The 27,724-nt window shown below is 45.2% G+C and overlaps 1 protein-coding gene across 5 annotated transcripts in view; it reads right to left on the bottom strand.

Annotated features, from left to right (window-relative positions):
• DISC1 (DISC1 scaffold protein) overlaps nucleotides 1-27,724 on the bottom strand; it is a 349,458-nt gene that overhangs the window by 187,797 nt on the left and 133,937 nt on the right. For 4 of the 5 annotated variants that reach the window (XR_009498091.1, XM_059900957.1, XM_059900954.1 and 1 more), the window contains exons 7-9: nucleotides 21,445-21,499; nucleotides 16,416-16,518; nucleotides 1,835-2,023 (exon numbers count right to left, since the gene is read on the bottom strand). Coding sequence is in view for 4 of the 5 variants with exons in the window: in XM_059900957.1 (XP_059756940.1) it covers nucleotides 1,835-2,023; nucleotides 16,416-16,518; nucleotides 21,445-21,499 (347 nt within the window). In the remaining variant the exon portion in view is untranslated. Of the gene's footprint in view, nucleotides 1-1,834; nucleotides 2,024-16,415; nucleotides 16,519-21,444; nucleotides 21,500-27,724 lie in introns of those variants that run through there. The other variant, XM_059900956.1, reaches the window with a different exon arrangement.

The following is a 27,724-nucleotide window of genomic DNA, read 5'->3' as shown; positions in this document are numbered from 1 at the left end:
GGATAAAAAAGGTCCTACTGTATAGCACAGGGAACTATATTAAATATCCTGTGACAAACCATAATGGAAAAGAATATGAACAAGAATGTATATATACATATATAAGTATAACTGAGTCACTTTGCTGTACAGCAAAAATTAACACAACATTGTAAGTCAACTATACTTCAATAAAATTTTTTAAAAAAAGAAAATATTGCTGAACTAAATTCGTCCAAACTGGTTCACCTCTTTATTCTTAGATATAAATTTCCCATTTTGCACCAAAAGACTTGGGATGACAACGTGAGACATTTCATAGTTTTCATTTTTTATTATTTTAAAAATTTATAGCAAAAATTCATTTAAAATAGACAAGGTTAGTCCTATAATAATTAATAAACTGCACCATCACATCTTGGAGGAACGTGTTGTCATTTCTCAGGACTATAGTTATATTTTAAGGCTCAAACGCACAGTCTCTAGTTACATATTTGGCAAAAACAAAGCTTTGACCTACAAAAGTGAAAAAAAGATAAGGCGTTCTGAGTTGCTGAACCAACTTGAGGGTGTCCACGGCTAAGAAGACACAATAATGCTTGACCATCCCATCTGTCATTCAAATAACTGTGAAGAAACCTCCCTCTACAAAATTTAGTAAGTCTTTAAAACTAAATTTATTCCTAGTGAAATGACACACCTATTTCCGCTAGCTGATTTCATATTTATTTATTTGGTTTTAAATACTAATCTTCATTTACTTCAATTTGTGGAATATTTTCAAATAGCCCTATTTCCAATCTGGCTAACTAATATCTCCATTCTTTTCTGATTTCTTTTTAAACAAGCATACTTTGTAAATACAGTCCTTTATTTGTATATATGCCTTTCATTTTCCTAGTAAATATTTATTTAGGGACAATGATTTACTATGTATGAACTTTGCCTTCCAACAACCTCTAGTTCCCAGCGGATGTGCAAGGGTGCGCACACACACACACACACACACACCATCTTAGGATCTTAATAAATTACCTCACTTAACTTGTACCACTTAACCAGCCTATGAGATGGATAATACTCTTCTCATTTTACTGATGAAGAAACAGGTTCCAGCATCTAATATATTTTAAATCTAAATTTTCTTCCTATGATTTCATTCTGCATATTAGAAATTGAATCATCAGAAATTCTTCACTGTGTGTGTGTTTTTGTTTTGTTTTTTTTTAAGAAATAGGTTTGGCTTTATCAATTTGGACTGAACCAGAATCTTCTGAAAGTATTCCTCAGAGTGAAGCCTCAAGGTGACCTCATTTACAGTTAACAACTGGACAGGAAAAGACCACACGAATACTTTAACTCCTCCAACAAACAGATACTTTGGCCAAGGCAGCACTGGCATCTTCGACATCTTTCTTCCTGGGGAAAGCAGCTCTCAGAAAAGCCCACACAGAGAAGAGGCGCTTAATGGTCTTTTCTCAGTTTTCCCAGAGCCAGCCTGCTTTCATCTGCGATTGTGCAAACCAGAAGGCCGAGCCAAGGAACAAAAGGGAGATAATTGTCAAACAGAGCAAATTCTCAAGAACTGTGCCAAGGGGGAGATTGCTCTCAACAATCACAAGGCCATTAGCAAGTCCAGGGTAGAGGAGGGGGGAAAGACAGAAAATGAAAAGGCATCACATGCGATAGCCAAACAAAAGCTGACAAGAAATTCTGCCGCATTTGCCGAGGCTCCTGCCAAAAATATCCTCCAGGAAAAGTGCTGTGTGACTCCAGGACACCCTTCACAGTGACGTCCACATGAAGCAATACAACAAATATCACACATACACCAGACAACCGTGTGACCACTCACCATAGGCAGTTTTCCCCTGATCCAGTTCTCTCCTGAGGCTGCTGTAATCTTCTTTAACACTTCCCAATTTCTGGACGTTCCTGGAACTCAGCACCAACAGTCTGTGGAGAAGTCCCTCCAGCCCTTCCCTCTCTGATGTTAATGATCTAATCTCCTCCGTGAGCTCCTTGGCTGTACAGAAATGGTTTCCTGCAGAAAAGGAGGGAAAACAAGCGTTGCCACATCCCTACCTATGGAAGGTGCAGCTAGCATACACTAAGAGTGTGGGGAAAGGGGGATGAACTTTGCAGCTACATCCAGCTGCATTAACACTCTTCTGTGGAGGAATCTGGAAACACACTGAGTGTCCTCCTTAAGCTGAAAGTCCCTTTATCAACTTATTCTCATTATATTCTGTTTTAGGGGTTGCATTGGCTAATTCACGTCCTTCTGAAACATGATGACACAAAAATATCCCAGTGAAACCCAGGGAAGCCACATGGCATCACTCCATACAAACATCCAAATGTCAAAGAGGTGAAATATTACAGTAGGGTGGAAAGGGACCGGGCCTTGGAGTCAAACTAGACCTAAATTCAAATCCCAAATTCAAATCCTGGTTACACAAACTGCATGACCTTGAGCAAAGAAATCAGCATATGGGATTTCAGGGCAAACTTCTTAGAAAATATGACTGTGCATTACAGGTGGCTACAAGAATAAATGTGAAATTCTATAAAGCTCTGAGCATTGAATTTAGCAGGGTTGCAAGAATCAAGGTCAATATACAGAAATCAATTGTATTTCTAAATATCAGCAGCAAATAATTGGAAGATGAATTTTTTTAAAATATCATGTATAAGATATTTTAAAACTCAAAATACTTAGGGGTAAATTTAAAGAAATATGTGCAAAACCTCTACACAGAAAACCATTTTAAAACTTCTGACAGAAACTAAAGAAGACTTAAATAGTTAGAAAGATATACTGTATATATATATACATTGGAAAACTGAATACTGTTAAGGTTTTCATTTTCCTCAAACTGACCTATTGATTCAATACAATTCTAATCAAAACCTCATGTGGGTCTTTTGTAGAAATTGAAAAGCTTATTCTAAAATGGTAAAAGAAAATGCAAAGGCCTAGCTAAAGCAAAACAATCCTTAAAAGGTAGAACAGGGCTTCCCTGGTGGGGCAGTGGTTGGGAGTCTGCCTGCCAATGCAGGGGACATGGGTTCGAGCCCTGGTCTGGGAGGATCCCACATGCCGCGGAGCAACTGGGCCCATGAGCCACAGTTGCTGAGCCTGCGCGTCTGGAGCCTGTGCTCCGCAACAAGAGAGGCCGCGATAGTGACAGGCCCGCGCACCGCGATGAAGAGTGGCCCCCGCTTGCCACAACTGGAGAAAGCCCTCGCACAGAAACGAAGACCCAACACAGCCAAAAATAATAATAATAAAAAATAATAATAATAATCAGTGTTTAAAAAAAAAAAAAAAAAAAAGGTAGAACAGAGTTAGAGGACATTTGCTACTTGATTTCAAACTAACACTGAAGCTACAGTAAATGCAGACAGAATGGCACTGGTGTACAGACAGACAAACAGATCAATGGAAGAGAACAGACAGTTCTGAAGTAGACCCACCCTCACACAGTTAAGTAATTTTCAACCAAAGTGCCCAAGCAAGTCAATGAGGAAAACAAAATATTTTCAACAGATGGTTCTGGAACAACTAGCTACCTATATGGGGGAAACATTAACCTTGATACATACCTCAAATCATGCACAGAATTTAATTAGAGATCACAGACCTAAACGTAGAAGTGAAAACTATAAAGCTTCCAGAAGAACATATAGGAGAATATCTTTCTAACTTTGGAGTCAGAAAAACTTTAGATAAGACACAGAATATACTAATTATAAGAGAAAAAATGAATAAATGGGCTTCATCAAAATTAAAAATGTCTACTGCTCAAAAAAATACCATTAAGAAAATGAATAGGCAAGCCACAGACTGGGAGAAAATATTTACAATGCATACATCCGATGAAGGACTTGAGTCCTGCGACTCAGTAGTTAAAACACAAATAACCCTATTGAAAAGTAGGCAAATGACACCACAGGCACATTACAAAGATATATAACTGGGGCCGAAAAGCGTATGAAAAATGTTGATGATCATTAGTTGCCAGAAAAATGCACATTAAAGCCATAGAGATTCCACTACAAAACCATTCAAGTGGCTCAGATTAACCGGACTGAAACTGCCTGGTTGACAAAGACGAGGAGCTACCAGAACTCTCCCGAGTGACGTGTGACGGGAGCATGAAATGTACAAGCACTTTGAGAAAGGTTCTGTCAACTTCTCATAAAGTTAACATACGCCTATCCTTTGATTCAACAATTCCACTGCTAGGTATTTACCCAAGAGAAATTGTTGCAGGAAGGGGGACCCCTTCCAGGGCCCGAGAGTGGGCTCTTGTCTGACACTCGGAAATGAATTGTCCGAGAAGACACACGTGCTGACAAAGCAAGAGACTTTATTGGGAAGGGGCGCCCGGGCGGAGAGCAGCAGCATTAGGGAACCCAGGAGAACTGCTCTGCCACGTGGCTCGCAGTCTTGGGCTTTATGGTGATGGGGTTAGTTTCCGGTTGCCTCTGGTCCATCATCTTGATTGGCCCACAGTTGGTCTGACTCGGGGTCCTTCCTCGTGACGCACGCCATCTCTCAGCCAAGATGGATACCAGCACAAAGGGTTCTGGGAGGTTGGCAGGACATATGGGCTGGCGTCTCCTCCCTCCTTCTGGCCCCTCCCGAATTCTCCTGGTTAGTTTTCAACGGCAGCCCCTTATCGGGCACTCCTGCTGTGAGACAACTCATGAAGGGGTTCTTATCGTGCCTGGCCAAGACAGGCAGTTTCGGTCAACAGTTCCCTAATAAAATGAAACATGCAATCAAAAAATACTTGACTCAGATGTTCACAGTTGCTTTACTCATTGTCCCAAACTGGAAACAACCTAAATGTCCATCTAGAGGAGAAGGTAGAAACGGTGGTACATCGGAACTACCCAGCAAGAAAAAGGCACAAACTCTACATACACGCAGTGACATGGAAGTATCTCAAAAAAAAGACACAAAAGAATGCATACTACAGGATTCCGTTGATATTAACTTCTGGAACAGGCAAAACTAATCCATGGCAGAAGACATCTGAACAGAGGCCATCTGGGGAAGGGGGGGTTGCTGGCTGGGAAGAGGCACAAGGGTGATGTTTCTGGGGTGATGAAAATATCTTGATGGGAATGCTGATAACACAGGTGTCAGAATTCATAGAACTGTACACTTAACATCCGTGCATTTCACTGAATGTAAACCATACCTCAATAAAAAAGGAAAAATATATTAGGGAATATTTAAGTATGAAAATTACACCATAATTAATAAACATATCACATTAATGAGCACTCCATAAACAACAGTTATTGTTATTAGAGGGCTCCATTATATGTCCTAAGAGTTTATTATAACCATAATCATGATAACAGCTACTAACTTTCTCTCCTTCAAATCTCACCACAACCCTTGGTGATAATATACTCTATGTTATCTATTCTAAGACGCACTTTTTTTTTTACTTTTTTTTTTTTAAAGACAGTTATAGACTCTAGGTCTAACGTTGTGTTAGGATACATTTATAGTGACTTTTTTCTTTTTATAAGCAGATATTCATTTTTAATTATTATTTATTTATTTATTTTATTTTTGGCTGTGTTGGGTCTTCGTTTCTGTGCGAGGGCTTTCTCCAGTTGCAGCAAGCGGGGGCCACTCTTCATCGCGGTGCGCGGGCCTCTCACTATCGTGGCCTCTCTTGTTGCGGAGCACAGGCTCCAGACGCGCAGGCTCAGTAGTTGTGGCTCACGGGCCCAGTTGCTCCGTGGCATGTGGGATCTTCCCAGACCAGGGCTCGAACTCGTGTCCCCTGCATCGGCAGGCAGATTCTCAACCACTGCGCCACCAGGGAAGCCCCTTTTTTTACATTTTAACATCTCGGAAACAGGGATGTGTCTTACAATTACTATTATCTAGGAGGTAGTCTGGATGAAGTTGCTATTACCTGATCGTTACTCTTGGTGGCCTGACTGAGCATCTGTATCCCCCTGCTGTTTCAATGTACAAACCATTTAAGGACCCTTTGAGTCCTGTTCCCTGAAAACCTTCTGTTGAGATGGATTTGTAAGATTAGGAAAGCACCAGCATTTAAAACTTGAAGAATGGTGTTAGCAGCTTGGCAGAAAATCCTACGGAAAACAGTAGTTCATTCTTGGAGAGAAAGAAAAAAAGTTGCATCACCAGTTGCCTCACTGATGCAGAGGATGTTACTGTGTGGAGAAACAGGAGCCTTGACTTGAGTCGAACTGTGTTTTAGGACAGACTTAAGTATGAAACATTTTAGGGAAACCTTAATCCATTCATTTTCCTTATATTTTCCTTTTTAAAGAGTGATATGTGATTTTGCAAAAGCTTAACTACATCTGAAAGAGCTATTTCAATAAGTATAAAATAAAAACTCTAAGCCACAGAAAGCACTGTATCATTGCTTAATTGACAGCAATTTTTCCTTCTTAGTAGTATATAAAATAATGGCTCATTTTATGGTCACTAAAATACACGTTGTTATCTCTACTTTATAGTGGAGAAAACTGAAATCTAGAGAATTACATATCTTGCTGAAGCTTCCATAGCAATAAAATGCAGGGCAACTTTCCAACTCAAACATAGCTCAAAAATCCCTCCTCTTAAGTATTAAACTGTGCTGTTTATTTCTTTATTCTTATTATTCAATAGGCAGATTTCAATATGATATCAATGTGGGAAAGGTTACACAATTTTTTCCTGCTTTAAGGGCATTCTGCAGACCCAGCCCATGCCACTTCTGTTACTGAAATCCATAGTTTCCGATTCCATGATTGCATAAATATCTTTTGAGACTATTTATTGTCTATCACTATGTGGGCACGTACGGAAAGGGACAAGGCACTGGCCCCGCTCTCCAGGAAGTTACATTGAATAAAGGGGATAAGATGTACAGTAAAAAAAAAAAAAGTAGGCAAATATGCTCTAGGAGGGCTCAGAGAAGAGTGATCATTCCAGAAGGGGAGACAGAGGCAGGTTCACCAGCAAAGAACGTAAGGTTCCCAAAAGGCGAAATGGGAACCTTGTTAAGCAAAGGGCATTGTCTTGCGGGGGGTGGCGCTAGCAGAAGAGAGGCACGTGACCAAAGACTGGCCAAGACGTTGACAGAGGGCCGCAAATGCCAAGCCGATGGGTTTGGACCCATTTAGGAGAAACAAAGTCCTGATAAGGAGGGCAGACTGGATGCCACAAGCTTTGAGCTGTAAATGGAAACACAACGAAAACGTTTCTGGATCCGTGATTTCTACGTGAACAATGACCGGTGAGGGCTGTTGCGAGTGGAACCCCCTATGAAGGGCCACAGAGAAGTCAAGGGACATGCCACGCTGTGGGGAGACTGCGGGAGGAGCCCCCAGCCCCAGAACTGTGATGGCCTCTGGGCAGAACAGCATGAGCACCCGTGGTGCCTTCAAGTTCCCTTCTCAGCCTGGGCTGAGGGAGCTCCCACCTTTCTGCTGGGCCATATTGTCAAGCCAGAAAGTTAGCAAAGTGGCGGGGTGAGCACCAACGGTGCCCCAGAGACACCAGGCAGAAGATGCCAAGTGTGCAACTTCCTCCTGAGAACAATTCAGAGAGAAGAGACCTCCCAAAGCAAACAGGAAGACACTACAGAGACGGAGTGAGTGCCAGCACGGAAAGCTTCCTGGAAATACATCCTCAGGCCCTCCCTCAACTCATCACCGGCTCTAGAGGCCAGGGCCTTAATAAAACATGAGACAGATCACTAATTAGGATCCTTGATCCGAAGGGGTGTGGCTTGGGAGAATGCAGCGTGATGTGGAAGTTTTACACACACAGAATGAGTGTGAATTCCCAAAGAGACAGTTAACATCAAAACCCATGCCATGATAAAATGCTACACTGTCCTCGGTTAATATTTCATAAGCATTTTGGCCTCAGATCCAAGCCCATGAGGTGAATCTTGCTTGATGCGGCCCTCCCCGATTGCTGAAACTGACCAGAGCTCCGTGATGAAAACTGAGAAAAAGAAATGCTGATCCCTGAAGGAAGTCCCATCAGTGACCCGGGGACCCCAGTCTCCATCACCCCAATGGGCCTTCCCTGAAGCCAAGGGGGAGATCTGTGTACGGAGGCATATCCGCCTTTGCATCGAGCTGTACATATGCCTGCCTGCTCTGCAACACTTGGGCCCTCATGTAGGTTTTTTAAAGCACCTGTCAAAATATTTTATTCTACAAGTAACATAATTAAAACCCTCTGGGTGCATGCCAAAGCTGAAACTGATTTTACTCAACCTGTTGTTTCTAACTACATCCTCAGTGTCTCTGAATTTAAATAGTTCCCCTCCTCTACTTCATGGTATCTGGGGGTTATTTTTTGAAGTCATTATTTGAGTCTCATTTTATAGATTACAGGGCTCTTGTTGTATGAATTCTCATTTAGTCTTCCCAACAATCCAGGAAGGGGGTCTTGTAATGACTGTCCTTGGTTTCCAGTTGAAGAAACTGAGACCCAGAGAGTGACCTTCGTAAGGTCACAATGTTTTGGAGTTCTAAGATCACACGTAAGATTACTGAACTTGAACTTGGTTCTTCCAACCTCATGTTAGGTGCTTATTCCATCAAATACAGCTCAGTAAGGGACTTGGTCAAAACATGGCCACAAATCATCCATAAAGGGAGGGAGCACCAAGACGGCTGAGGTTAAATCCTGTGCTCAGATGGGCTGTTTCACCCAGTCAGTCCACAGGCCTCACTATGACCTTGACCGGGAAACGTGCACACGCACGGTACTCGCTGGGCCACAGACATTTCCATTTGAGACGATCCTCCTAAAGTTATCCTCTTCTACCTACCCAAACTTGAGCTATAATTCTTTTCTAGGGAAAAAGAAATAAAGCCAGTGTGGAACATAATCAAACCCCAAAATAATAGAGTGCTGCACCTCTTCTCTGGCATGACACCAGATCTTTCGAGGAATTCCAAGCTCAAGTCCACACCCACTGGTTGGGCAAGACCACACCCTCTGCCTTCCAAGCCTTACGCTCAGCGATGTCAAGGCCACAAACAAGCACCAACTAACTGCTCCCCAACCCCCCTCTGCATGGAAGCTCCTTTGGCTGGAATTTGCCATTTTCCACTCGTTTTGTTTCTTTCTTCCGGTTACCATGATTTCCTGAGATACCGAAAAGCATTTTGTGTGAGCAGAGCCCCGTGACTGGTTTTGCACATCAAACGTTTTAGAAATGGTCACATTTGATAGAGAAGACAAGGGGAAGAGAACGCTGGAACACGGGATTTTACATAAAACACAGACTGCTTCAAATAGCTTGAGAAAATGCGGAGCCTGGCGAGAGACAAAATATACCAACAGACGATGGCCAGATCATAAATAGAACAGAAGCCAAACCTGCAGCAGCCTGCCTGGGAAACCCACCCCTATGTACAGTGACCAGCCTAGGAGGCCAGCTTGGAGGAAGTCAGATGCCATCTCTAGTCACAACCCAGGAAGCTGAACAATAACATCTGTAACAATTCGCCCCAAATGGCCAGGACTTGATTAATAACAGCTTCCCTAATTTTTGTCCCTGCTTCCAGCTTAGGACCAACCAGAGTAAGTCAAATATGCTCCGCTTACCAATCACATTGGATGCTCTAGTTAACCCACCCCCAGCTTCTCCAGGCCAACAGCCTCCAATCACACATGGAACGTTCCTTTGTTCCACCACAAAGCTTTCCCTCTCCTCTGCCTGCCTTAGAGTCTCTGCTGAAACACAAGTGATGGTGGTTGCCTGCCTTGCTATAGTAAGCTCTGAACAATACCCTTTCCTTCTTCTCACTTGGTGTGTCTTTATTTCCACCCTGGATAAACATCATCTTTGAAAAATCTTTACCGAGCCTATCAGCTCCCCCAGCCATTGATCTAAACCATGAATATTTTAGAGAGAAGGAAATGTTTTGCACTTATTTAGAAAATCTAGTGTTATTTCTGAGAATGTTCCTATTTCCCTCCAAATCATAAACTAAGAAAGAAGAATTCAGGGAATTCCCTAGTGGTCCAGTGGTTAGGACTCCATGCTTCCATTACAGGGGGCACGGGTTCCATCCCTGGTCGGGGAACTAAGTTCCTGCAAGCTGCAGGGCGCAGCCAAAAAAAAAAAAAGAGAAAAAGAAGATTTCAGGCTGCCATTCAGACACGTTTGTCTCTAACTAATGCATTTGAAGTATAGATAATTTTTATTCTCTATAAAGGAAAAGTCAAATCAGATAGAACCATCTTTAAAAAACAAATGGCTTGCTCTACCAGAGATATCTTGATATGCTATTCAAGAATAAATGATTATTTGAACTGTTTGTTCCTTGGAAACAGACAATCGGAGGCAAATGAGAAAGAAAATACACCACAAACTGAGGGGAGATCCAAATGAGGTATGGAAACAACAGATTCTGGGGATCAGAAATCAACAAATGAGGGTTCAATTATTTCAAACAATTACTCTCATCGACTGTCTCCTGAGTGCCAGACATTAGGCAAAGCCCAGGAAAAAAAACAGCAAGGTGACTCAACACGTGGACCAGATCAATAAGGGGGGGCTGCTTCAAGCAGGGAAAGGATGGAGCCGGAAACTCACGCAGGATGTCAATATGAGCAAGCTTCAGAGCCCGGGCATCAGAGAGCTGGGCCTTGATCCTGGGGGCGGGGAAACAGTCAGAGCACAGCCAGCCCTGTGCAAGATGACCATGGGACACGAGTCAGGTTACAGAGCATGACGGAAGCAGAGCCCAGTTACAGGACCCGGAGCCCAAGACGGAAGGCCAGGGACAGCCGGGAAGGATGCCTGTCGCGGAGACATGGACGTGGGTTCCCGCCACTGAAACATCTTCTGTTTCTGGGAACAGGAGGAGGGTCAGAAAGCCACAGCTGTGAAAGGAAGGCACGGCAGGGGGAACGGAGCTAAGCTCAGGACAGGCGCTCATCACCAGAGGTCAAAGGCTGGGCAAGGCCCGGCGCGGTTCTAGAAGAGGAGACAGGCCCCTACTTCTGCCATTGACATCCTGACCACAGAGCCTGAGGCAGGCACACCCATCACACCCTCCGGGCACCGAGACCATCCCCTCGCCCTCCCCGCAGCAGCCTCTGCCCAGCCTAGGGAGAGGCCAACGCAGGCGAGTTTCACGTGAAGCGGGCGGTGAGGGCAGCACCGACTCACAGAGCCCTGGTCTGGGCGGGTTCCCTTTGGTGGAGCACCCTTCCGAGATCTTTGCTCTCACGTGCTGTCCAGGCCGCCAGTCGGCAAGGCGGGCCTGAGGCTGCCTCTTGCAGAGAGAGGCCTCTCGAGCTCCACCCAGAAAAGCCTCAGTGAGGCCCGGGGGCACGGGGCCTGTGCCCATCAGACCAGAGCTGCTCCGGGCCTCAGGGAGACGCTCTGAGCCCAGGAGCTCGGCTCAGCTTCCTGGGCGGGATCCAGCCATGACACTGACCAGTCCTCCGGGGCTAAGGTTAATTTCCTGGCCTGGGGAGGGGACCAGCAGGGCTCTGGGCTTCTGAACTCAGTGCTGAAAACCGAAGGGACAAACGAAGGCTCGCCATCAATGAGCGGCCCCGCCTAGTTCAGCAGGCAGGAGACTGTGCAGGCACTCGGGGCCCGAGCCGCTTTGTAATAAGGGATGTAGATGCCACCACAAGCCCTTTCGCTGCAGGTGCATGAGCCGGTCACCTCCGGACGAAAGCTCCTCCCACTCGGACGCTGGTTAAGCATCGATTGCCTCTGCACACGGAGCTCTCACACACTTATTATCCAGGTACCAGTGTACTGGTGCGCCATATTAGTCTAATTCACCGCCTCATTTAATTCTTACAGCACGCTAAGGTAAGAGTGTGACTGTTACCCTCCTTTTATAGATGAAGAAGCAAGATTTTAAAAGATGAAATAATTTGCCCAAGGTCACCCAGCCAAGTGCTGATTAAGCTGGGCTTGAACACAGACCTTTCGGCTTCCAAAGCCAAAGCTTCTATCTACTACGCAGTGGGACCTCTGCTCTCAAGAACCAAGAGATCTGACAGCGCCGGTCAGCTCCCCATTCTAAGCCACGACGCACAGACATTGGGGGATGACCTTCTCTAGGATGGACAATGGCAACAGGACCTAGCTGTTCACAGTGATGAAAGACGGGTGTGTGCTTTCAACCAAGCTGTTCTCTGCCAAACATCACACGAGTTAAGGCAGAAACAGAGAAGGGAAAGAAAAGAGACGAATAAGATACAGTTTAGTCAAGAGTTGTGTAGGTGAATGAAGACCAGGGAGAAATCTAGGTTCCTTGGAGTTTTTGAAAGCCACAGGAGCGGCGGCGAATTAGCGGACTGATAGTTCCATGGAGAATTCACTGTATATCGTGAAATAAAATCTAGAGGATTGTTGCGTTTGATGTATTACCGCTGTCTGTGTTCTTATCTCATATGACCTACACTTAAAAAGAAATGATGGGCTTTCTAGGTTTTCTTAGTGTATATTATACCACATTCAACCGGCTATATTAATGCCACCATAGCTCTTCTAAGGATCTGTAGAAGATTTCATACACTAGCCTTCTTTTCTCCCTTTTTCACTGATAGCATCTTAGTTAAGTCAGTGAGTTCCAGCCCCAGACATTCCCATCTCTATCCCACCGCGTACCCCATGGCAGACCGGGCTTCCTAAAGTCTGGCTTTGATCATGTCCTTGCCTGGCTTGAAAATAAATTATCGCTGCTCCTAGATACGTTTACCCTTAGCCTGCTGTACAGAGCCCTGGACAGCCAGGTCCTAACCATTGATGACTAGTTTAGTCCTACCACAGTACTGACCCTACACCGGCGTCAATCTCCACTGCTCTTCCCCCTTAAAACACAGCCTTTTTTTTCACATCCAGTCCAGGCATATCTCGCTCCACTCTACTGCATAATTATTATAAAGGAAGGGATCTTGTCCTGTCCAGTGTGGCACCCTCAGTACCTAGAGCCAGGCCCAGCACTCAGGTGCTTGATGCCATTACCTGGGGCTGAAAACCTGTCCACATCTTTAGTGCACAGGCTCCTACAGGCTCCTAAGTCACTGTGGCACACTGTAAAACATGGCCCCCAAACTCCCTGCACCCCTCCCACTGACATTGTCCCCTGTGTCCCTTTCTCTCGAACCAGGGCCCCAGGACTGCTCCAGCAATAAAATCGAAGGGCAGCTGTGATGGTTTTAAAATGTGCCCATCAGATTCTTTAATGCTCCTCCCTCGGGGTGGCATCTGTCTCCCCTCCCCTTGAGGGTGGGCTGGACTTAGCAATTCCCTTCTAGTCACTAAAGCAGAGATGACTGTGCGAGTTTGGAAACTGAGGTCCAACAGGCACTGTGTCTCCTGTCCTGTTTGCTTTCACTCTCAGATCACCTGCTCTGGGGGAAATCAGTGACCGTGTCATGAGCATCCTACGGCGCGGCCCACGTGGCAACGAACCAAGACCGTCTGCCGACAGCCAAGTGAGTGAGCTTGGAAGCAGATCTTTCAGGCCCCATCAAGCCTTAAGATAACTTCAGCCCCGCCCCGTATCTGGAACAGCAACCTCATGAGAGATCCTGAGCTAGGATCAGCCAGCTAAACTGCTTCTGGATTCCGAACCCTCAGAAACCGTGGGATATAATAAATGGTTGTTGTTCAAGCTACAAAGCTTTGGGGTAATTTATCACCTATTAATAGAGACGCATGCCAGTTTCTGAGCCCAGGCCTTAAGAAATAAGAAACTTCCATGTCTTATCTCTTGGGACACTCACTGTTAGAACCCAGCAGCCCTGTTGTGATGAAGCCAAGCTGGCGATAGTGAGGTTACCGACAGACGTGGTAGAACCAACGTGGAAGAACCGACAGACAGACAGACAGACCAACCTGCTAGTCACAGGAGTCCTGGAAGGGGACTCTCCAGCCCCAGCTGCCCCGCCCTATCTGACCCTCCCGCCCCCTGCCCAAATAGCAGGTTCACGAGCAAAATAAGTGATTGGTGATGTTTTAATCCACTAAGTCTTGAAGTAGTTCATTACGCAGCAATAACTAACGAGGACAGATGTTGGCATCTGAAAGTAGAATGCTGCTGCTACAAACCCTAAATAAATAAATAAATAAATAAATTTATAAAACCTGAGGCGCTGACTTTGGGACCAGGTGGCAGGCCTCAGTGAAGGCTGAAAGGAAAGTAAGAAAAGTATTATTGGAAGCCAGAGGAAAAGGGACCCCTGTAATATAGTGACAGAAAGTCTGGTAACATTATCAGCGAGGCAATATAGAAAAGAATTCTCCTAGTGAAGTTAACCATACAGCCAAAGAGATTTCCAGGCAGGATACAGAAGTGCCCACTGGCTTCTGGTCACTGCCTGTGATCAAGCGCAAGAAAAGAGAGATGAGTTAAAGCACATACATTTAAATATAAAGGAGCCAGGACTTTATATTTAAAAGAAAAATAAAGTTTTAAAATAAAACTGTTTCTTATTCCCCGTCTCTGCAGAGAGCAGATGATTCTCAAATGAAGAAAAGACCTCAGTCCATAGATCAAATCCAGGATGGGAGATCTAGAAACTTTCAGACAGACGAAAGGCCCTCTAAGAACCTAAGGGTATCCCATCACATCCTCTCCATTCAATAGGGCTTCTGAGAATCTCAACAGCATTGTCCCAGCATCTACACAGAGAACCCAAAATAGGCCTAACTTGGAGAGGTTTGTGGTTGTGGCTTTTGTCTAGTGGAGTGAGGGTCTGCCATTCTGAAGGTACCAAAACAGGCCTATCAGCACCTTAAGGGAAGCACCTTTTCCCTCCTCGGGCCTTCCCTGCTGTGGAGCACAGCTCAAAAGGAAACAGAAATCGTATTATGTGCAGAAGTTAAGGATGACCAGCCTGCCACCAGCCCAACCCATGGGGCAGCCCGTTGACTGAAAGTCCTGTTCCCCAAGGGGCTCAAAAGAGTGACCAGGAAATAGGGGGGTCGGGAGGCGAGTTCCCACCCCAGTTAACTGCCTCATCCGATTAGGCCTCACCAATTTCCCAGCTGACTAAGAAGTACACAGAAAACCCAGGCCCCGTATGCAAGATACCATGTTAAGAATTTTCCCTGGGATCCTAACAGGAAATTATTCACATTTGAGAGCGGGTTCCCCTTCGGCTTGAATGATGCATCCCCTCCCTTGGGCTTAATACAGACACATCCACCTGTATTCCCGGGAAAGATACATTGATTAAGAAAGGCAAAAACCCTAACTCAGAAGCAAAACTGTGTTCAGTCTTCTTTTTCCCTCTTAGCAAGTGGGGCTGTAATTCCAAGTACATGGCATGTGAAGCTGTTAAGAGCCAAGTTCCACATTCACATGCACGTGTTCTGCAGGTTGTAAATAACACATGTGACTGCGCCGGGCACCAAACTGCTCGTTAGCTGCCAACATTAGTTGTTTAACGATCTGAAAAGCAGAAGCTGCCGATTATTGTATTCCTTCTTAAATTGCCATTTAAAACCCATACATGTAATTATTATACCTTCTCATTTAATTTTTATGATGCTTCCGAAGCTGATGAGCTCTGGATTCATTCAACCTATACAACTCAGAATCCTTGGAGGCTGTCATTACATAACTGGGCTAAAAATCCATCTATCACACCTGGACGCTAGCCTCCAATCTATCACCACTTAGCTGATGGAGTGAACTTCACCCGAGGACACACCCCAGGGCCTCAATCTCCCCCTCTGTTCCTCAGCATTGCAGGATCTCTCCCTCCTACTCGATAGAGCTGATGTGAAAATAAAATAAAATAACAAATGCAGAGGAATGTTCAAAAACACTGTTCAGGTGATGGTGATGAGTAAGATCCTATTTTCAGAGGCTTGTGTCTTCAGCCTACCGATTAATGGGAAAAGATATCCCTTAGTAACCACCGGCTTAAGGAAGGATAATAATCCACTGAGTACCCTCCAAAAATCTATAATCTATGACTAGATTGTTACTCTTGAGTACCTCAGTTTATCTCCTGTTATCACCCCTTCCACACAGGAAGGGGCTGATCACACCCGATAACCCTCACTGAGCTTCTCCAGATACACATAAAGCTGTAGAAACATTGGCTAGAATTGTATGGCATCCGGAGTATCTAGTCTCTAAACTCTTAAAGAAACAGGAACTGCAAGTCCAGACTATGGCACCTACACGAATAACTATTTTATATGATGTGTGCATGTGTATTTTTAAGAGTCTTATCCATCCCTGATAGGGAAAAGCACGCTGCCCATCTATCCCATGGGTCGCAGTGAAACTCCCCAGAAAGGCTTTGAGCTGTTGAGTATGACATCAGTTACAGGTAGAATGTTAATCCAAGACAAGATACGGATGCGGCGGTTGCCATCACTCACTCCAACTGCCTCCATGGTCCCTCTGTCCCCAGGTACCTGAGATGGCGAGCACTTTGGCTTCAAGCAACGCCGGCAGTTGGGTTTCAATATCGTTAACTTTCTTCCTCAGGACACTGCAGAGTCTTTCGTTCATACACACCTAGAGAGGGAGAGAGACAGCCATGAGTCATCATGTGTTTAGGTAAAAGTCAGAGGGCAACAGAGCGCCAGACAGATTCCTGGGTTTATAAGTAATAAAGGGGGTGATAAAGAGTAACTGGGGACCTCCCTGGTGGCGCAGTGGTTAAGAATCCGCCTGCCAATGCAGGGGACACGGGTTCGAGCCCTGGTCCGGGAAGATCCCACATGCCGTGGAGCAACGAAGCCCACGAGCCACAACTACTGAGCCCGCGTGCCTAGAGCCCGTGCTCCGCAACAAGGGAAGCCACCGCAATGAGAAGCCCGCTCACCGCAACGAAGAGTAGCCTCTGCTCGCCGCAACTAGAGAAAGCCCGCGTGCAGCAACGAAGACCCAATGCCGCCAAAAATAAATAAATAAATAAATTTATTAAAAAAAACAAAAAAAGAGTAACTGCAGGAGAGTTCTTAAAAAGCAAGCAATGCAGAAAGGAAGGAAGGAAGGATGGAAGAAGGGAAGGGAGGGAGGAAGGGCTAAATAAAGCAGGCACTGGCATAGTCCCAGCATAGATCCTATGGCTCTCACACACCTGAACACAAAACTGAGATGCACTCACACAACAGAACACAACCACAAACTAAAATAACTCGAGCCCTCTGCCTGCTCCCTCCCAGGGCCTCTGCATTCTTACTCCTTCCTTCTGAGCGGCTCAGCTTGTCCCTGGTACCTCAGTTCACTCACAGCCCTTAGGGCTCTGCCCTGGGAAGAAGGGCCTTGCCGGTTACCCACAAAAAAACACAACCCCTCGGCACTCCCTCCCCTTCCACCTGTTCCCTGCTGGATGTTTATCCATAGCGCTCTCTCCAGCTGACACACTGTCTTTCTTCCCTTGTTTTTTTTATTGCCTTTCTGGGTAGCATACGTGCTACAGGAGCAGGGATTTTGTTCTGTGTCTAGCACGTAGTAGGCAGGAAATAATGGTACACAGATGTTACAATCAAGGGCAGAGCGTTCCTAGTCGACGCTGTCTGATAATACTCGAGGGCAGATACTTGCTGGGACGTCAGATTTGAACAAAGAGACAAGTAGATCTCAAGGAGGTTTGCAGGTTTTATCATTTCACTTCCTACATGTTTCTTGTTTTTTTAAAAAAAAAACAGCAAAAATCTTAAATCTCAGTTTCTTTTTCCAGATGTCTTAGGTCATTTTGTATTTGTTCGAAGCTAAACTATCACAATTCTTTTCTTTTATTTAAAGCAGAAACCTCATATTCAATTGCTATCTATACTCAGGTTAATGAGCTACCTAAAAAAAACCTCCAGTGCAACAAAAGCACAGAGCACAGTTGAATAACAATGAACACATATGTGGAGACATTTTGGGGGGGGCCCACAAAGGATGTTACCTAGAATCATCCCTCTTTTCTTGCTAACAACCTAAAATTCCATTCCAACACTAAAATTAACCCAGTTGGGTTCACAGAGCCCAGAGAAAATGTAAAATGTAATCTCCCCAGAAGTTTCCAGATCTTGCCAGATACCATGAACTTGAAATGCTTTGTGTACCTCAGACTGAAATGGAGACTGTTTCTAGAATCAACACGGACCTCACCCATCCTGCCTAAAATGTTACACCATTTCCCCCATGGCCTTCAACATGTTCTTTTCCATTAAGTGGCTGTAATTTCCCACATCTGTTTATAAAACTTACTTTCTGGGTCAAGGATACCGTGTGGAAGCCTCTACCCCAAAGCTCGTACCAGGAGAGCTGAGCAACCACCATCCAAAGTCATTCATTTGGAGACACCTCTCAACAGTCCTGAGGTTTGTCAGGACGTCAGGACCGGGAGTTTAAGGAAGGTGCTCCAGACACCCACCCTGGCACTAAGTCTCACGGGCTCAAGGCCAGTGACGGGCACGACCCCTCCCATTGGTCTAAGCCTGTCACCAGAAGTCCGAGGACATTTCTGTCAACTCCGTAACACCAGCCACAATTGTTGTGCCTCATCCAAGTACATCCAGTATTCCTGATTTTAGCTCACAGTCTCTCTTAATCATAATTGGGTCCGTTTCTCTTTTGTTGAGCAAGCTGTCACTATTAATATGAAACCACCTCTAAATCTTCTTATTAAATTGCAATGTACATTCTTTCAGGCACTGCTGGCTGTAATCTAATATCTACCAACCTCCGGATACCCCATTTATTTCCAATGCTTTCTTCCATCTCATTTATCCCCTAATTACCTTTGGTTTGGGGAACCCATAAGAGTTGAAAAAATGTAATGAGTGGAAGGCAGGTGCCAGCTCTCTCTGAGGAAGGATTTGAAAGAGTATCAGATTACTGTGTGTAATTCACTGAAGAAAGAAAACTGGGCCAAACTGCAACTTTTACCTCAAGGTCACCAGTCCAGAGGGGAGAGAAAGTTGTTGGGTGTGACTGGGCAGTTTTGTTCTAATTCTCTGTAGACTAACATATGCCCCCCCATGCACACACACATTCATATATGTGCATGTGTACACACCCACCTATATACACACGTGTGCACGTGCACACGTGTCCCAGAAAATCTGCATCTCCTTTTTATTTCCAAATTAAATTGGACCCTGAGGAACTCATTATCAAATGGAGCTTTTACGTTTACACTTTAAATTCTTAGGCATGAATTCCTTAATTTTATGGAAAAGCAAGGGAATTGTAAGTTTTTATAAATGTATTAGAGAAAGGATGCAAACAAAACAAACCACTTTTGGCATCTGAGCAAATCACAGTAGCTGGAGATGATCAACAAATCCCAAGGTCGTGTGCATGTGTGTACGTGTGTGTGTACACAATATAAAATGTCAGAGAAAGCACACACAGATAAACACCATTGTGTTACATATTATGCACACCTGCATCCTCACTGCTGGGATATAGACACATTTGTGTTACACACAGAGTAGGGTCTGATGCTCAATAAACCCAAACCCAAGAGTCCTTCCACATATTAATCCTACATAGAAATTAGGACATAACATGATAATGGCATAATTTACAGTAGGAAATTCAGGAGGATACTTCCACCACCTCCCTCATCCAGGAAGCTTTGGTCTCGCCTCACCTCCCCACTGGCTCCACCTGGAGGTCACAGTGGCAGATAGGGCACGAATGCCAGTGGGCGACATCACCATCACTTATAAGGCAGAAATTCAGGTCTGCTCTCCAGCATCCCGTCCTGCCTCGTATAATAAAACCGGTGGGGCTTCCCTGGTGGCGCAGTAGTTAAGAATCCGCCTGCCAATGCAGGGGACATGGGTTCGAGCCCTGGTCCGGGAAGATCCTACATGCCGCGGAGCAACTAAGCCCGTGCGCCACAACTACTGAGCCTGTGCTCTAGAGCCCGCGAGCCACAACTACTGAGCCCGCAAGCCACAACTACTGAGCCCATGTGCCACAACTACTGAAGCCCACACGCTTAGAGCCCGTGCTCCGCAACAAGAGAAGCCACTGCAATGAGAAGCCCGCGCACCACAATGAAGAGTAGCCCTGCTCGCCGCAACTAGAGAAAGCCCGCACGCAGCAACAAAGACCCAAAGGAGCCAAAAATAAAATAAATTAAAAAAAGAAGAAGTTTAAACAAAACTGGTGAACCAAGCCAGTCGTCCTTGACCTGCAGCTGGGCAGGGGACGAGGTCTCAGCCGCGCTCAGCCTGGGAGCCTGAGATAAAGCCCTTTCCCGAGTTCTGCCTGCGGATTCAGGTCCCCGCACGGCCTTGAGTCTCGTCCTGCCCTTCCTCTCTGGGTAAGCACTCCTGGGCGGTGCTCTGGTTCTCCAGGAAGGCAGGGCGGGCTTCAAGCATTCCGCGGTTACAGGGCCCAACGCCGTCTAACTAACCGGCAAGACAGTCCTCAGAGGAAGCTCTCCTTTCATGCGGGGCAGAACTGCCCATCAAACTGCTGCTGTGTGATTTTCAGCAAAATCATTTAATGTTTTCTTCAGAAACGAATTAGACACAAACACTGGGAAAAGGACCAGAGCCACTGTGGACATTTTTGCCAACAACACATCCCCCATCTCGGCTCAGCTAGGGTTTCCAAGATCCCAGCAGGTCTTCCTGCTCTCTTCCCTGGGGAACCGAGAACAAGAAAAGCTTCCTTCCAGGCCAGCAGACTCTTGTCTGCTTTGCTCTCTGCTCAGAAACCTGTTCTTTTCACATTTCAACTGTCTTATAACCACCCTGGTTCCCAAACCTAACACAAGTCATTAATGATTAAGACCTACTTCTCAGCCTCACCTCTACTACTAAGTCACAGGGTAATCGGTCCTACTTCATAGTTTGCCAGTAAGTCGGTGGGGTGTAAGTATCTCTACAAGGAAGGGTTTTGGTTTGCAAACTGTGGTTATCCTACCTAACCAGACACAGACTATTTAAGTGAACTGACTACGTGCTCCCAGGGAATAACGATGGAGGCCTCTATCACTGCACAAACCAAGGTCTGAAATGAAGTACAGACAGCAGATGAAATAGGCAAAATGACTTTGAAGTCAATTTAACTTTGAAAAACAAAAGAGAATCACCTACTATACCACTTCCCCTCTGTTTGTGAAAAACCTGAACCCTGCCCTTCCCGAAGGAAATGTAATTAACTTCTCAGTTCACTCCCATCCTGGAAGCCCTTTCAAGCAAAGGCATTCGACGGCACAGCAGCAATCATTTTCCCTTCCCCGACACTGCAGCTCCTTCTGAAGCAAAGGCCAAAGCAGTCAGTCCCTAGGGACCACAGTCAGGCCCTCCACCACGGGAGCAGCCCTCGGCCCTGGCTCTTTGGCTGCCCCATCGCTTGGCCTGTAGAATGGCTTTGCCAAGTCTGTATTTTGTCCAGAGCCCAGGCGTTCTGTGACATGAAATTAAGTCAAAAGAAAACTTCAGAGACTTCTTTAGAAAGTGGGCATAGAAAGGTACTTACCTTCGCAGTGATCTCTTTAAGTGACAAGTTGAGGGGTTTTATCCTTTCCTGGAGGCTAGAAGAATTAGAAAGAGGACGTTGGTCTTCTTGGTAACAGTTCAGCCCCACCACATGTAGGAACACTGCGAAACAGTGAACCTTGCATCAGCCCAATGGCTGAAGAAGAACAGTAGCAAAGACAATGCCAAATTGGTTCCATTTGACTATAATTAATATGTTACTAAGAAGCAGATTTTTCCCTGCCTAATTATGCTCTACTTAGGCTGGTATTAAAATCTGTTATCGTTTCTATAGTGCACTTCTACTGACAGAATGAACAACCCAGATGTGCTCCTGGCAGCAAAGGATTAAATTACATTCCTACAACTACCTTCCAAGAAGGATGGTCTACACAGGGTACTGTTTCACAGGCAGGTAATCCAGTATTATCTATTTGGGTTTACTGTGCAATTCAACCAATATGTTCCGAGCTTTTCCCTGCTTCTTTTTTCTCCTTAGCACTATGCATCTTGACATATCTATTTACTCATGTAATTTCTCTCTTCCCCCTTTGGAATAAAAGCTCCACAATTGCAGCAACTGCCCGCATCCTCTTGTGCCCGCTCCTGTATCCTCAGTGCTTAAAATAATTCCTGGAGCTTATAGATGGGCACTCAGTCAATATCTGCAGAATGAACGAATGGACAAATGAATGAAACGAACACTCAGACTTTATTCCCAACGTTGTTATCTAAAGGAGAAGAAGTATACGCAATCATCTATAATATAAGCTAGACGGAAAAGTTACGATAAGGGGAATAGAAACCCAATACTAGAATCAAACTGCTACATTAGAACTGTCACAGGCGGCATACTGTCCCCAAGTAAGCAATAGGACAATAACTTGTGTAGCAATTTAGAAAACTAGGGGATTGATGGGAAAGCTCCCTGGAAGAGGTGGAAAGTGAACTGAGCCTCAAAGGTCAAGGAGGGAGAGTGAAATTTCAGGAAGATGAATCCAACGGGCCAGTGGTTCACAAGGGTGAATTGTGAGAGATAAAGGTAAAAAGGGGAGTGATTATTTCTGATGGGGGCGGAGACAGGAACAGGAGGTCTACCTGCATCTGTGATGTTTGTTTATTTGTTTATTTAGGAAAATAAGTGGGGAAAATGCTAGTATTTGTTGAATCGCCATGGCAGGTAAATGAGTATCTGTCGTATTTTTCAAAGTGTTTGGGATACCTACAACTAAAATAATTTTTAAAGGAATATAAAGGACTATCCATAGTCAGTATTGAATGCCAGGCTAAGGAGTTCTGAGCTTTAGCCCACAGCCAATGGGAAATCATACCATTTCTGAGCAGGAGAGCAATAGGAAAGAAATGGGGGTTTGTTCTGGAAAAGTAATGGCATTTTGATCAGCTAAATGCTGTACACCTGAAACGAACACAACGTTGTAAATCAACTATACTTCAATTTTAAAAGTAAATTAATTAAAAAAAAATAATGATAGTATCTTATAAATAGGCTTTCCCAGGCACGCACAAAGACTAGTTCATGTGTCAATAATTAAGACAAAATTAATGGCAATGTTGTTCTGAGCAACAATGTGAGAAGGGATTCAGAGGAAGAAACACTGAGTGCGACAAACCAGGCAGGCACCTTCAGCAAAATTTGTGAGGTCTAAGGGCTGCCCAGAGTGACAGAAGTCAGCAAGGAAAGGAAAAGCAGTGGGAGCATCTGATCTAGAGCTCTGCATTCATTCATTCCTTCACTAACGCATTAACTCTCCCCTTATCTATTGGGAACTTTGTAAGTTAGAAACTTGGAGCATGAAGAAAGGTTCTTGCCCTCAACTCCTCAATGCTGCTAGATGGGAGCCCCCCTTCAAAAAAAAAAGTTACAGGTACTAGAAGGGAAGTGGCCACTTAGTTAACCTGTGAGCTGCAAAAGGGGAAGGTCAGGTTTTCTGGGGTCTTGGGGAGTGTCAGGAAAAGCTCCTATGCAGGGGTTGCAAAGTATCAGAGCTAAGCTGCCAATTTGCTGATTGCTGTCGATTTCTTCAACTCTAAGAACTGGTTTTGAATGTTATCACCTCCGCCAATCTGTGATTTCTGAGCACAAGCAAGCTCCTTTCATTTGCAAATGCCCTGAAACTGGTGCAGGTACATTCTAAGCAAAGTCAGCCCCACTTTAGACCTACATTCAGCAGAGGAGGGTGTCCCAGGGGAGCTGAGGTCAGCCCAGATGACAAACAGCAGGGCACGTGGCAGCAGATTTTTCTGAATCCAGGAGTCGCAATGTGACGAAAATCAGTGTGCTCGATGGGAACAGTGGGATCCCGCCTGGAGAATTCTAGACACTGGCTGCATGGAGATTGGGTCTTTTGAAGGGAGGTAGGTCTGAAGGGCAGGCTAACATCTAGAGCGGGGAGCTGACCAAGACACTGCAACTGCTGGGGAGAGATGGGCAAAGGATACCCGAGATGGGCCGCTATTGATTCTAGTAGCAGCACCACTCTATGCTCGTGCTGTCAGGTCTCCAAACTTGGGCAGAAATGCACAGCCTTTGCCAGGCTCGTGGGAGTTCATTCAACTAATACCTTTTCAATAAACGGTTTTCCACAAAATTGATCCTATATTTAATAGTATCTTTTTTTTAATGTGGAATCTAAAAAAAAAGATACAGATGAACTTATTTACAAACCAGAAACAGACTCACAGACATAGAAAACAAACTTACGGTTACCAAAGGGGAAAGTTGGGGGAGAGGGATAAATTAGCAATTTGGGATTAACATATAAACACGACTGTATATAAAATAGATAAACAACAAGAACCTACTGTATAGCACAGGGAACTCTACTCAATATCTTGTAATAACCTACATGGGAAAAGAGTTTGAAACAGAATGTATTGATATATATGTATAACTGAATCACTTTGCTGTACACTTGAAACTAACACAACATTGTAAATCAGCTATACTTCAATTAAAAAGTAATGAATTTAAAATGATAATAATAATAGTATCTTATAAATAGGCTTTCCCAGCCTCACACATAGAGACACGTGGAGAAGACGGTCATTTACGAGCCAAAGAGAGACGCCTGGAGCCGATCCTTCCCTCGTGGCCTCGGAAGGAACTAACGCTGCCCACACTTTGATCTTGGACTTCCAGCCTCCAGAACTGTGTTTAAGCCCTACGGTCTGTGGTACTTCGTCACGGCAACCCGAGCAAACTAATACATGTGGGATTTTCCATTTTTAATAGTACGGTTAATCACATGTGTTATTAAGATTCTACATACTGGTGTTCCAGGGTCCAGAGAAAAATGTCTACACTGTGTGGCAGCCGCCGGACGACAGGAGACAAGATGGCTCTTCTGTTTGCTTCAGGCTAATAGATGGTTTCATTTTCTACCCAACCAAGTGGGAGACTGAGAGCCCCTCCAACCATAGAGTGTAAATATTCTTGTCTTGTAGTGTAGGCACTAAAGACTACACAGGTGGCTATAGGGAAGTTGTATGTGAGAATGTCTTTGAGTTTTTAAAAAATGATTATGGGGCCATTGGGTTAGTACAGAAGCTCACAAATGCCTTAGCTTCAGGTTAGGTGTGCAAAGGGGCTCCCATAAATCCTCCTGCAATATCACAAGAAAAACACTACCATGGATGTCAAAAATATCAATAATAAAACATTCGATATGGGGAGGGACAGATTGCTTTCCAGCAATAGTTAGAAGGGAAGTGGAATTGAAGTCAGTCATAGTAACTAATCTAAATAGTACAAGCCAAGACTTGGTCAAGGGCCAGAACGAGACATTTATAGGGAAGAATATCAGTCAGACAATTTGGGTTCAATGACTCAGGGTGAGAAACAGTTCTGAGGAAGAACAGTCCAACCAGAGGACCACCTCTGCTGCTACCACGCTGGCCCAAGCCATGGACACCCTCCTCTGAAATGCTGCAGTGGCCTCTGAACTGGTCCCCTGCTTTTGCCCTCACCCCTCTACAGTTTATTCTTAAGCCTGTAGCCAGAGCGAGACTTCTCAAGCACCGCAGTGCAAATCCCTTCTCTAATGCACCCAGGTAAAGCCACATCCAATGAGGACAAACATGGCCCATCTCCCATCACCTCTCTGACCTCGTCTCCTATGACAATCTCCTTTGCTCGCTCTGCCCGGCCACGGAGGCCTCCTGACGCGCCTCGAATCCACCTTGGCTGGCGCAGACCCCTCTGCCTGAATGCTCTACCGCCCCCCACCTAGACACACACCAGACCAACTCTCTCCTACCTTCCAGTACTTACTGTACTCTAACCCCTCAGGGAGCCCATGCTGTCTACTTAAGTGCATCTAAATCCCATCTCCTAGAAGTCCTGCCCTCTTTGACTTATCTCTTTTGGATGGTTTCTTTTCATAGACTGTGTACGGGTTGAAATATGTTAAAGTCCTGACCCCCCATATCTCAGAATGTCACCTTACTTGGAAACAGGGTCACTGCAAATGTAACTAGTTAAGACGAGGTTGCTAGGGTGGGTCCCGCGCCTATATGACTGGCGGAGAAATTTGGATTCAGAAACACATGTGGAGGAAAGACAGTGTGAAAAGACACAGGGAGAAGATGGTCATCTACAAGCCGAGGAGAGACTTGGGACAGATCCTTCACTCAAAGCCCTCGCCCACACAATAAACATCTGTGTTTAAGCCACCCATCTGCAGTACTTTGTTAATGCAGCGCTAACAAATTAATACAGACTGGCAGGGGAAGGGAGACACGTGGAGAGCCAGAGGCTGGAAGTAAGGTCCATGGCCGTGCAGAGGTCACCCGGAGGTCTCAGCCTGGAACCCACCTCCAGCCAATGCTAGGTGAGCCCCCACTGCTGATAAACTGCCAAGACCAGAGGGTCACTCTACAAAATTCAGAGTGACTGTGCTTACAGCACCTTGCTAATCTTCCTCAAAAGCCTATAGCTGCATTGGGTATCGATTTGGTTACAGAATCCCATATCCTAGTCTAAGAGTGACTAATTCTTAACTCCCTGTTTCTCCAGATGCTGTCACTTAGGGAAGCATAACTCAAAGGCTTATAGGAAACTGGAATCCGTACTCTCTCGCAGTAATACTTTCAACACCTCTCATAGATCCAGGCGACAGAGGCCTCTGCCTGGTCCTCCTTAATCCTGGAGTGAAGCATCCCCAGGGTCAAAGGTACATACCCACCCAGAGCTGGTCCAAGCAGCCAAGACCAGAAGTGCCTTCCCAAAGAGCTGTGAGCCTGCTTCCTGCCAGGGCCTCTTCTCAAGGCCTTGCTCCCAAGGGCGAACCACACTGCAGTGGTCAAGCACTGGTTACCTGGAAGGGGTGGATAGTTCTTGGACATGCAGGCCAGGGGTCCCATCACGGTGCAGGACAGACCCCCAGGATGGGAAGACAAGTCAGGAGTTCCACTGCTCTGGGCCGCGATGTCAGGGGGCCTGGAGGACTCCTCTGTGTTCACGTCCTAGAGAAACCGCCCATGTGCTCTTCCTCCATTTGTTACGCTTGTTCCCACCCCCGGGAAGCCAGCCTCCACTGCCCTCAGCACCAGCCTCGGCCATCAGCATTAAACCCACAGCCAGGATGCCAACCACATACCCACCCCGAAGACAAGCCTCTGGAGGACAAACTCTGTAGCTACTCTTGGCCAACCTTTGATGCAAAAGAATATTAACGGCACACAGAGAATTCCACTACCACCCCGCTCACTTTCTACGGAACTTCTCACCTGCAAAGCGAGGAAGTTGGAGCAGGTTATTCCTGAGAACGTTCCCAGTCCTACCATCTAATATTCCTTGACTGTTCTACCATTCAAGATTCTTTTGCTAATGTTATGTTATTTGTAGACATCTGGAGAATCTAAAAAACACACAGGTCATGTAAAAAAATGCCAGACATTAGTGACAGAGGCAGAAATATAGGCCATTTTTACTAAGCAAGACACGATTCTTTCAGCCCTCAGAACAGAATTGTGCAGAAAGTCTGCTGTCTGCTGGCCGTTGCCCATCCGTCTTCCTGCCTGTGTACACCTGGCCGTGTGCTGAAGTCCCATTTTAGCAAAAAGCTACAGGAGGAGGAATGTCAGTTTCATCTCCAGTCTTCTCCCTGTCTCCTGTCCCCATCCCCAGTTCCATCCCCTGTGCCTTGTTTAGTAAAAATAAGTTTAAGAATGAGAGATTGTTACTGAAGCAAACTAGAAACAACATAAAGGGCAAAATGACAGCTGCCCTGGCATACGTGCTACTTGGGTCTCAAATTAAA

This window comes from Balaenoptera ricei, chromosome 16 (genome assembly GCF_028023285.1).
Source record: "Balaenoptera ricei isolate mBalRic1 chromosome 16, mBalRic1.hap2, whole genome shotgun sequence".
Lineage (NCBI taxonomy): Eukaryota > Metazoa > Chordata > Mammalia > Artiodactyla > Balaenopteridae > Balaenoptera > Balaenoptera ricei.
This window is presented reverse-complemented; position numbering and strand designations above follow the sequence as displayed.